The sequence below is a fragment of the Asterias amurensis genome, chromosome 5, assembly GCF_032118995.1.
Source record: "Asterias amurensis chromosome 5, ASM3211899v1".
In the NCBI taxonomy this organism is placed as follows: Eukaryota; Metazoa; Echinodermata; class Asteroidea; order Forcipulatida; family Asteriidae; genus Asterias; species Asterias amurensis.
Window position 1 is genome coordinate 14,276,279 of NC_092652.1, and position 12,252 is coordinate 14,288,530.

The 12,252-nt window shown below is 37.2% G+C and overlaps 1 protein-coding gene across 4 annotated transcripts in view; it reads right to left on the bottom strand.

Moving 5' to 3' along the window:
- Positions 1-218: 218 nt before the first annotated feature.
- The window catches only part of LOC139937316 (transcription factor 4-like), a 143,415-nt gene continuing 131,381 nt past the window's right edge, over positions 219-12,252 (bottom strand). For all 4 annotated transcript variants that reach the window (XM_071932420.1, XM_071932421.1, XM_071932419.1 and 1 more), the window contains 6 exons: positions 12,034-12,118; positions 11,070-11,289; positions 9,562-9,815; positions 7,046-7,178; positions 5,824-5,908; positions 219-4,463 (listed from right to left, as the gene is read on the bottom strand). In XM_071932420.1, the coding sequence (XP_071788521.1) occupies positions 5,839-5,908; positions 7,046-7,178; positions 9,562-9,815; positions 11,070-11,289; positions 12,034-12,118 (762 nt within the window). In that variant the 3' untranslated portion in view covers positions 219-4,463; positions 5,824-5,838. The remainder of the gene's footprint in view (positions 4,464-5,823; positions 5,909-7,045; positions 7,179-9,561; positions 9,816-11,069; positions 11,290-12,033; positions 12,119-12,252) is intronic.

The window sequence follows — 12,252 nt, forward strand, 5'->3', positions numbered from 1 at the left end:
TTTTGTAACACAAAACACATTGTCCACATATTTGCTGCTGTAGTTTATGAGAAACAAGTAAAACACGTCCCCAAAAAATGATTTTAAGGGAAGCTTTCTACCATCATTATCTTCAACCCATGTAAGTTCAATGTAAATCTGTGGACATTGTGTTTTGTGTCCTACAAAGATTACCCCAATCATTTAATAAGGAATCTGTTCATTGGACATCACAACAATTAATATGACATTGCTTTATTATACAATATACAGTTCATAAAAAGGACCAACATTATGTTGTATAATGTTTTTTTTCTTCCCCATCAGATACAAGTATTTTCCCTGACAAAGTTGAGTAGAAAGATTCCTAGTTAGCAAAGTCTGATAACGTAATGTATGATGATGCTTTTACAGAGAGGGTTGTTCTTTTAAGGAACAACATCTGTTAAGGAACAACATTACTGACTGCATAAGCAGGATAACAATGCTTTGTATGCCATTTCTACTGACTCCATGTAAATGCAAGCTATTTGTTATCCTCCTTCCTGTTCCTAATAATAATAACCGTTGATACAAACAATGTCACTATTGTCAGATTAGCATAAACTAATATTTCAAATAATTCATAACTTGTGGAAGTTTTAATTCGAATTTCTAGAGCAAACTTTATAGGAAGTGATTAGTTACATGTCTCGTCACTCCTGGGGTCCCTTTCTTCAGCTGTGCCATGCCTCTGGAACTGATCTACCACCCTACCTTAGAGATTGTCTTTGTACCACATTATTCAAATAGCTTCTCAAAACTTAACTTATGTCACAGGTTTTCAAGGACTCATTTTGTTGTGTCTGTTTTCTTTTTGTTTGTTTTTAGCACGCCTTGAAAACCCAGCAGGGTGAATATGTGCCCATTAAAAGTCTTTATTATTATAATAATTATTATTATTATGATAACATTTTAAAAATAATAGTTTTATATATTATTACTATTTTCAAATTGGTAGCACATGATTTTTTTTAAATAGAGAAGTAACTGAAACATTTCGAAAATGCCATTGGTACAAAACTAGTCTGCTGATCTTCACTGATATGACATACAAACTTCTTGGATCTTATAACATAAAACTGGCATTGACAGTGCTCAGAGATAACACAAGAAGGGAATTTACTGACTATGGTACAAGGCTAGGTGATGCACACTAAGCACAGTTCTCAAACTGTTTTGAGAAATGAAGCTTGGGTTTCACCCCCTTTCTTGTGAAATTTATCATGGATTGTTGTGGTGTCAAACAAGTGCATATGCAAAAGATATTGACATGACACTTTGATGGTGTTGTTCATACTGCATACCTGCAACTGACAGTCCCCAGTAACACACAGTCTCACATTCAACTCAACTTCTCTCTGGGGCATTGTTAGTCATCCCCGAAGACACATGTTTACTTCTCTTTATGTAATTAACTTCAGAATACATGTAAATGTGAAAATCTAATTTCACTCCATTGAATCTTACATAATTGAACAGGCTAACCTGTGACCCTGAAACTGCTTTCTGTTTAAATTCCCCTTTTCCAACAATGATGGTTTGTCACACAGACATAGTGTCCTTACTGATTTGCAGAATGACACACAATGTTAGAATGACATTTGATTAACAAGACTTGGGTATTTAATGTGTCTTTTAACACATTATTGAGCCAACTTATCATCATGATAGTTGCTAGACTCTTCCCAAAGCAGTAAATGATTACTGGATTTACAACTACTTGGTAGGTGCAAGGCATATACAGAACAAAATTCAACATGTGTTGTTTGTCCATCTCCTCTCGCTTTTCTTTACAAGTGACAACACTTTAATTCAAGTTGTAGGTTTTTTTCACTAGGAGTATAAAAATGCAACAGAAAACAATAAAACTAGTCTACGTGTAACTGAAAGTCTCCTGGCAAACATGTTGATTTATCAATCATTTACTTAATTACCAATACCCACGAAAGACATATATTCCATCTCTTTTCAAAGTGAAGACATTTTTGATGGTGATATGGGACAAATAGAGGCAATGTGTTGAGCAGAATCTACGAGAACCCTGATTATTGCAATAATAGGTATACCGTTAATAAAAAAGGGGGAAAAAAGTAAAAGAGTATTTAAGGACAATACTTAAATACAATATATTGGCAGCTGTACATGAGTCAAATTAAAATCTTCCCATTATTTCATGTTATTTTTAGCAGTTGGGAACTTAGCACATAGCTTCTGCCAAGAGATATAATATCTTTATTATCAAATTTTTGTTTTTACTTTACCCCACAATTACAGAAATATCATTGTCAACTTGAAAGTGATTTAAAAAATAACGATGAACACTAAAAATAAAAATAAATACTTAAGAAAAAAAAACTCCCCTACTTCAATTTCTACACCATTCTGAAAAAATATTTCTTTCAACCTTACTACAGTTCCATCATTGTAAAGAAAGTAAACTAAGTCTAGACTTTATACAACCAACAAGTACTATGTCCCATCCAACGACCTGATTGGGCTGTCAAGGATAAGCTTTGACATTGCCAGAATTCAAAACAACAAATTCATATTTTTTGACATGGCAGCATTATTTCAAGGCAAATCAGGCAGTGCACTATTTTGTATGATTTCTAATTGTAAATTGTATTCCAGCAGTCTAGCTCATTTCAGCATTTAGGAATAAAAGTCACATGATAAAAATGATTCCCAATCTGAGCTTCACTATAACCCTTAATCAATGTTGAATGGACATTCCATATCCATTGTTACAAATATAAAAAAAAACAAAAAAAAAACAACAACTAAACAAGTTAATAAAAGTCCAACTAAGTAGAAAAGTTTCAATTTGTGGCCTTCGGTAAAATGTTCCTTTTGAGTAACAGATCAGAAACTATTTTTGAAAATAATAAAAATGCTTAATATTTTCTGTTGTACCACACTTGTCTCAACTTGCTTTAAAACACAACACAAAATATCTTCATCTGCCGAGATGTGATGAACATGTACTGTTATATGGAAGCATTAAAAAGATGTTTAAATAAAGAAATTGAAAAAAACCTTAATATCCAGGACATTTAATACTTCCAAACTTTTCCTCTGTTTCAAAAACACCAAATTAAAAAATACTTTCAATTTTGGTTGCTTATGATTAGAAAGCTTGGCAAATAGGATTGTACAAATTAGTAATTTTGCCACAGAAAGAAAACATGCACAAGAGTGATGCATAATGTGAACAGCTTGAATGAAGACCTCACAATGTAACTTAACACTTACAAGCATATTAGTCCATTTTGTGTTAAACTAATCTTGTTGGTTATTTCTGAGTGTCATACTTCCGACTCCAAATGCTTGCTGAACAAGATCTTTGCCCACAGTATATCTACTTTACCAAATCTGATTGCACCAAAGGCAAAGACAGATACAAATTGAGATTCAGAAAAGTAGTTTGTAGAGAATCAAAGAGTATTCTCCATACTTTCTTGAAATAAATAATCATTTTAAGCTGAAACCTTCAGGGCAAAATCTGACATAAAGGCAGTCAGCATGCCAGAAGTAACAAATGCAACCAATTGTTAGGTGAGAGTCAATATTAAAAGAATGATTTCTCTAGCTTTGTAATGACAATTTAATCTCCAGAAGGTAATGAGATAAGTCTTTAGTTACTCTACAAACATGTAATGTAGCATCTAACAGCAAAGTAAGTTACCAAGAAACACAAATTGGAGTTAAATGAGGGTAGCTCGTAACCATCATCTACCATTCACATTTAGTTGGACATTGTCATTTACAGTAAGGTTATCCAAATAACATTTGACAACTTGTGGTTTTCAACACTTACAGGTGTGTTACCTAATCTCAAATACTTTTGGTAATGTTCTCTTCTTTAAGAATAAACAACCTTGAGGTCAATCAATATTTTCTCACATCCCAAACAAGGATGTCAAGAGATTTCCAAACAAAATGAGACGGAAAGTAAGGAACAGTGGGTGATGAATACAGTTTGGCAAGGTCTGTCCAGTGATTTGACATACTAAGGCCATGTATTGGCTACATGGCTGAAAAAATATATTGCTGCAGCATTTTACGTCAGTCATGGTTCAGGTTTAGTTGATTGCAATAAGCCCATCAACATCCTACTTTTTAAGTCTTACTCAAGGTAAACATTATACCTTTAATCATTCTCTGTATCTAATATTAGTCTTCAAACTTCAAGACAGAATATGGTTTTCAAAAGACAAAAACAACATATCAATTAGCTTTAGTGAAGCACAAGTGTGTTTTGAATCATTGACATTAATGCTTGAAAGTAAACTGTATAAAGGCTAGACCTTCTATTTGCTGCTGTACAATCTCAAACATCCAAATGTGTAGAAGATACTGTTGTTTCCATGGCAATCATTGTGGTCTTTATCATGTTGTTTGATGATATCTCTGACGAGGTTGTTTGAGGTGATTATCTGAAACTAGAAATAAAAGCAATATTAATCCATGACAGATGTTACCATAAAAATATAACATGGTTTGAGGGCGACTAGTCGATATTTGCTCCCCGAGGTATTGGAAGTTGACAAACTAGTTCCTGAGGCGAAGCAGACATGACCCCATTTTGACCTTGTCTTCCGGTTCAAAATTGAGGTTGAAAATTCAAAAATTCATGTATAAAGAACTACGAAATTCCCCCATTGGTTGCCTGTAAAGATTTTACACATACATTGTACACCATGTGTAGAGTGTACTGTGTGTATTCACGCTCCTGTGATTGCGCCACATACGTGTTGTTCGTTTTAGTCTGTGTTTGAGGCGTTTTCAACATACTATACATGTACATTTTCCTTTTCGGTTAGTTAGTCTCTTCTACAGACGTCAATTTTTCATAAGTTCATAATTATTTCCTCAACCACATCAGCCATTTTGACAATCTATACATCATATGAAAGGGCTTTACGTACTTTACAAAAATGGATATGTTGGTGAACTTTTCTCGACTTTTTTACCTGTTTAAACCGGAAGTGACTGTAAAATGATTTGAAAATGTGTTACTTAATGGCTTTTAGGTTGCAGCATACAAGTCTGGCAAAGGTTTGGTTGAAAAAAAAAGGAAAAAAAAAGAAGCAATTGATGACGCCCTCAAAGATAAATGCACCCTCTAGCGGCAGATTAAAAATATCTAAATATACTCTTTTACTAGATGACGTCATCGTGTTGTTTTGACAATTTTTGCAACTTTAATCATTTATTACAAATCTAAAGAACAAAGCAAGACGTTATTTTTTTTTTTAAACCCAGGCTTTTAGTTTTCCATGAATTTGATTTCGAGACCTCAAAATTAGATTATAAGGTCTCGAAATCAAGCATCTGAAAGCAAACAACTTCGTGTGACAAGGGTGTTTTTTCTTCCATTATTATCTCGCAACTTCGATGACCAATTGAGCTCAAATTTTCAAAGTTTTGTTATTTTATGCTTATTTCATTAAGTTTGTTTTGAAATTCTTTTAGTTCATGTTGAATACTCCAAAACGTAGAGTATTGCTTGACACACACGAGTACATGGATAAACCACAAATAACCTTCTTCATCCAGATGCATATTCCTTAAAGTTATTTACTTTCATCTAAATTTTACAATTTTCCCTAATCAGTGGTGACTGTCATTTCATTATCAACAGCTATAATTCACTTTTCTATTAAAAAAGAAAACAGAAAGTTACCTTTTGTAAATTTATCAGATTTAAAAGCATGGTAAAATAAAAGAAAAAACAACAGGAACTAACAACTGTAGCCTATTGTTTGTAAACTTTGATACATCAAATGACTTATTACATACTTGATGTTATGGATCTCATAAGCTAGCGGGTTGTCGAAGGTTGCATGCTGAGCCAGGAGATTGTGACATATAACTTGGGCTCCAGCTAAACAAATCAAAACAAATTTATTTATCAGACACACTTTGATATTTGATGCATATTGAGTATTCATTATGTTATTGATTGACTGAAACTACACTTAACAAGTTGGGAATTTGAAAATTCTCACCGTCGATAACCTACAAATGCACAACCGTTGTGAGCTTCAGATGGGAAAATGGCAGAGCTCTTGATAGACTTGTGTCGCATGCAGTGTGGGCTATTATGTTACAGGGCTTTGTTTTTGTTCAGAAAAAAAAAACGTACTACATGTGTTCTGCACTGTGGTATTTCAAGATATGAATACTGTGAATTGTGGAAAGAAAGGGGACCCTGGCAAGGTCAAGGAGGATGACCGATATGGGTGAAAATAATCTGGAACTTTTGATAGATCGGCATTGGATCGGACCTGCCTAGTTTACAGTGCACATAATGGCACTGCATGGTCATTTGTATCCAACATTTGTGATATTTGTGGTCAACTTAATTCCCAAAACTTTGAGAAGGACATATCAGGAAAAGATCAGAGCTGTTTGTAAACTTTATAAACTTGATGGCAGTAGTGTTATTTAAGTAGCCTTGCTCTACTGCACTACATAGACAAAAGGTCTGGTTACTCGTCCTACTCCAGAAAACATTTGGGTAAAAAAAGAAAAAAAAGAAAAAATGTCTCATGCACATGTAGTTCAAGTGGGGGAGAGTCTTCAATTTTATTTTAACCATCTAAAATTATCTGAACATTTGGCAGGTTTAAAGTTTATGTCTGTTACAAGCAAATCTAAAAAGTCAAAAGATATGGATGAATTACATTACTTTGTTCTCCATGTATACATACATGTATCATACTGCTAAAGTTGTGGCATGTGAGCTTGGGTGTTTTTGTTAGCTTTGCACATCCAAAATCATGTTTGCAAATGTTTTTGAAGCTGTGAAAAGGCAGGTTACACATATACATTATTGTTTTGCACGGTTTGTGTACCAACAATTTTAAATCCACAACGAAAGAAGAAATAAGAATTTGAATTATTGGCACAAAGTCAAACCAGAGTGTACCAAGAGAATGTGAAGGCATCGTCAGCATAAACCTGATAAAGAGAAAACTAATCACAATCTCATCAATCTTTAAAACCATAATGCATTTACCTAGATCCCATACCAGGGGGTGAGTTCATGGAGTCTGTACTTGGTGGCCCACCCCCACCAGCCATGTTCCTCTCTTCAACCTTCTCTTCTTCTCGTCTCTTAAGGCACGCTGCTTTGGGATTCAGATTACGCTCTATATAAGAATAAGAGATTCACACAAAAAGCTGATCAAAAAACCTGAGATAATGTGGGAATATCAGTGTACATACATCAACATGCTTATTTTGTAGATACTGTGTAGATATTGTGTCCTTAATTGTGTGTATATGTTACACCTTTGCTAATGAAAGATGGACTTGATCCATAAGAGTTGTGTAAAACTCTACCATTCCTCTCCGAAGATCTGGAGAGAGTTGTCCAACTGGTATGTCCCCAACCTTAGCCGAATCAGAAGGTTTCTAGATTGCAGTCCTTGCCATGATACTGTCAGTGCCTTTATTCTGTCCTAGCTGGACTATGGCAGCTGCTTCCTGAATGGTGTCTAAAAGAAAGATGTTTCTCGCCTTCGATGGCTCCAAAACCGATGTGCCAGACTTATCTTTAAGCTTCCCAAATACACTCACACATCTCCACTTCTGTTTCAGACAAGCTTGATATCACTGGGTAGCGTGTTTCATACAGGCTTGGTATCACTGGGCAGCGTATTTCAGACAGGCTTGGTATCACTGGGCAGCGTGTTTCAGACAGGCTTGGTATCACTGGGCAGCGTGTTTCATACAGGCTTGGTATCACTGGGCAGCGTGTTTCATACAGGCTTGGTATCACTGGGCAGCGTGTTTCAGACAGGCTTGGTATCACTGGGCAGCGTGTTTCATACAGGCTTGGTATCACTGGGCAGCGTGTTTTAGACAGGCTTGGTATCACTGGGCAGCGTGTTTCATACAGGCTTGGTATCACTGGGCAGTGTATTTCATACAGGCTTGGTATCACTGGGCAGCGTGTTTCAGACAGGCTTGGTATCACTGGGCAGTGTATTTCAGACAGGCTTGGTATCACTGGGCAGCGTGTTTCAGACAGGCTTGGTATCACTGGGTAGCATGTTTCAGACAGGCTTGGTTTTACTGGGCAGTGTATTTCATACAGGCTTGGTTTTACTGGGCAGCGTGTTTCAGACAGGCTTGGTATCACTGGGCAGCGTGTTTCATACAGGCTTGGTTTTACTGGGCAGCGTGTTTCAGACAGGCTTGGTATCACTGGGCAGTGTATTTCATACAGGCTTGGTTTTACTGGGCAGCGTGTTTCATACAGGCTTGGTATCACTGGGCAGCGTGTTTCATACAGGCTTGGTATCACTGGGTAGCGTGTTTCAGACAGGCTTGGTATCACTGGGCAGTGTATTTCATACAGGCTTGGTTTTACTGGGCAGTGTGTTTCATACAGGCTTGGTATCACTGGGCAGCGTGTTTCAGACAGGCTTGGTATCACTGGGCAGCGTGTTTCAGACAGGCTTGGTATCACTGGGCAGTGTATTTCATACAGGCTTGGTTTTACTGGGCAGTGTGTTTCATACAGGCTTGGTATCACTGGGCAGCGTGTTTCATACAGGCTTGGTATCACTGGGCAGCGTGTTTCAGACAGGCTTGGTTTTACTGGGCAGTGTATTTCATACAGGCTTGGTTTTACTGGGTAGCGTGTTTCAGACAGGCTTGGTATCACTGGGCAGCGTGTTTCATATAGGCTTGGTTTTACTGGGCAGCGTGTTTCAGACAGGCTTGGTATCACTGGGCAGTGTATTTCATACAGGCTTGGTATCACTGGGCAGCGTGTTTCAGACAGGCTTGGTATCACTGGGCAGCGTGTTTCAGACAGGCTTGGTATCACTGGGCAGCGTGTTTCAGACAGGCTTGGTATCACTGGGCAGCGTGTTTCAGACAGGTTAGGTATCACTGGGCTAGCTCTACAATGATCCCAAGCGTAACTCTACAATGGATTCAGTCCGACCTTCATGAGAGTGCTCAAATTGTGTCTATTGCTATTGGCAAACCTGAAGGTTCTGTTGTGGGTCCTGTACTTGTCACAACATACATTGTACACACTACCTTTTGTTGACATCACAGTATCTAGTTCCATTGATACCAACACATATTTCAAACTGATAAAAGACAGTCTTTGTATTAACCTCCACTCCTAACTACATCTCACCATCAGTCTCCAACCGTGCTAGCCATGTTTTGTTTGACCAATTGTTTGGCATGGCTGCACACATCTCAAGTTTGTGCAGAAGAGCTCAAATTTGTGCAGAAGTGCTAATATCCATATCTCGCCTGCAACAGGTCTTGAACAACGCAGCTCGGGTCTTTTTCCAATGTGGAAAAATATGACCATATTTCTCCTTTTTTGAGAGCTACACTGGCATCGGCCTCAACTTCGTCAAACCACATCATATATTATTATAATTATTTATATTATAGCAAATACATCTGCTGACACTGGCATTCACACGCGAGTAATGATCAAACTAAAGTGTACCCAATTATCAATAGATGACACACCATTGTTATTATATATCTCTTTACCTCTGACTTGTTGTTCCAAACTTGTAATTACAGAGACTGCTTGGTGTAAAATGGAGAGTTTAGTCTGAGCCTTGTCACTCTTGAGATGTATACAGGTCATACGACCCAGCTCCTTAAAAGCCTCGTTGATATCACGTACTCTAATGCGTTCTCTTGCATTGTTAGCATGTCGACGCTCCTTCTCCTTTACATGTTTCTGCTCTGGTGTCAAGGAAGCGTCTTCTTCACTGTCATCACCGTTAACAGATGTATAACTAATGCAGGAAGGAAATTAAACAAATGACGGTTACATTTCCTTGAACTCAACTGCTAGCTATACGATTGGATCAATTCCAGCATTGAGAAAACTCTTTATTGTGTTAGTTAGTCTCTCCATATTATTAATTAATGCACCAATGCAACCCACAATACCATCTTAATAATAATAATAGTCAATAATTATATAGCGCTTTATACACCCGAAGGGCGTCTTAAAGTGCTGAAACATACAGTATTTCCTGCAAGGTATGTGGGGCTAGGTTTTTGAATTAAGAGATCTACTCCTTTTACATAAAGCACCATTTAACAGTTTACTAGGTGCTGTGGCGCAATATGCCGCCAATTCAGCCAGGAAGACCGGGGCGAACCCCTTCTCTTTTCGATAAGTGCGCTGGGTTCTTTTACGTGCGTTACACAATACACGGGACCAACTTCTTAACGTCCCATCCGAAAGACAAAGAAATTGTTAAGTGTCTTGCTTAAGGACACAAGTGTCACGGCTGGGGATTCGAACCCACACTCTGCTGATCAGAACCACCAGAGTTTGAATTCGGTGCTCTTAACCACTCGGCCACAACTCTTCCACAATATCTTTGGTTTAAAAAATTAAGCTGCCTTCATAAGCTGTTAAGGCTTTTTAAATAATTGGCAAAGGTTTTTTCCAAAAAGATGTTTGGCATTGAGTAAAATGTGGGTCAGTGCAGTGAGAAACCAAGTTTTGTTTGGGTTTGGATTCTGTAAAACCGAAGGGTTCTAATTCTGTTGGATCACAGCATTACACTGAATACTTTGTTTTATGTATTTCCATCTAGCCATGCTGCTCTCTTTATGTTCAATTATCAAAAATCTTTGGGATATGACATAATATCAATGACATATACCCGACTATATATCGTCATTCAATATTTGTGATATCGTCCAGCATTACTCGCAAGGTGTAAGAGTTAAAAAACAACAACTCAGTATTCTATTCAATGTCTGCAGTACTTGATGCTAGTTACAGGAATTCAACGTTGCCCCCACTAATCGCTAATAATAATAATAATAACCACAAGCAAGCTCAATGGCCTAGAGATTAAGACATTTGCCCTAGAATACTGGCAAGGGTTGGAATCCAAAATTAAGTGAAGTTAGTTTGTCACAGAAACAAAAACATTATTTTGTTGAAACCCTGCTTTAAGGATTTTCATGTTGAAATCCTTGGGCAGTCACGGGTCACTTATAAACAAAGAATACAACCCAAACTCAACTCATCATACTGCTTTTTACTCTTGGCTGCCACTGGAAGTTCCTTCCTTGTGTTTTGAGTAGTTGATGGATCCTCAGACTCAGGCAACTTGTTGTGAGTATCTTTAGAGTTGTTCAATTTAAGCTTGTTGTCATGAGATGGACTTGTCTTGGATTTCTTGGGTTTAGGTGTTGGCTTGCGATCTGTGTCCATACTCTGGCTCAGCAGCTCACCTTGAACAGCTGCACAAATTAAGCACAAAGTTAACCATGTTTCAACAAACCACCAAACATGTCTTGAAAAATGCACTTGAATTAGAATGAGTGTAACCCTACAAGTCTATGAGCTTTGAATGCGCTGTGCAGGATGCCAATTGTGTCACAGCATGCCCACTCAAATGTTGTTTTCATTTTACTTTTTTTTTTACAGACCAAAGTTCAGTCAAGAAAAAAACAGTACAAGGCGTGGCTAAGTCTGGTCAACACATTATCCCAATCACTTCATAATTTGACATTTTCACAGTGGGTGATCCATGAGCAAACAGTAGAGACAGACAATAAGAGAAACCACAATATTGTCCAAACAAATAAAGACTGGAATCAGTTGTGTTTACCCATGCCCAACAGTGTATACATAATTAATACATCACTGTTTATTGACTGGAACTAACCACTGTATATTATCCTGAAGCTTGGCACCAAACAATCCCAGAAGCTTCAAGGAAACTGGAGTTGAAAACTTGTAACAAACACTTTGATATGAGTATACCATCTCTTTAAAATGTTGTTATTTGATTAATTCCAAACAATACAAACTGATTAGTTGCCAGCATTACATTAACCAATTGGGCATTTGATGTGTACATGTAGGTGTTGGTATCTCCTGTCTCTACAAGTTAAGGTACTTTGCAGCCATATTTCTCTATTAAATACTAACTTCACAACATTTCTTGAACTGTAATAGCATTGGTATGGATGATATCTTACCATTGAATGGCTGCTGTGTTTGACTCAAGTCAGATGCAGGCACAGGTCCTGCCACTGCATTCCTCTCTACAGATGGTGACCCTGACTGTAATCAAATAAACAACATCATGATAAGTTCTCACTCAGTCAGCAAACCCTATGGCTTAACAGGATACCTACATGTACATGTGTAGGCTCAATTAAGCAAACATGTTATATAAGTTTGTAGGATTTGTTCTT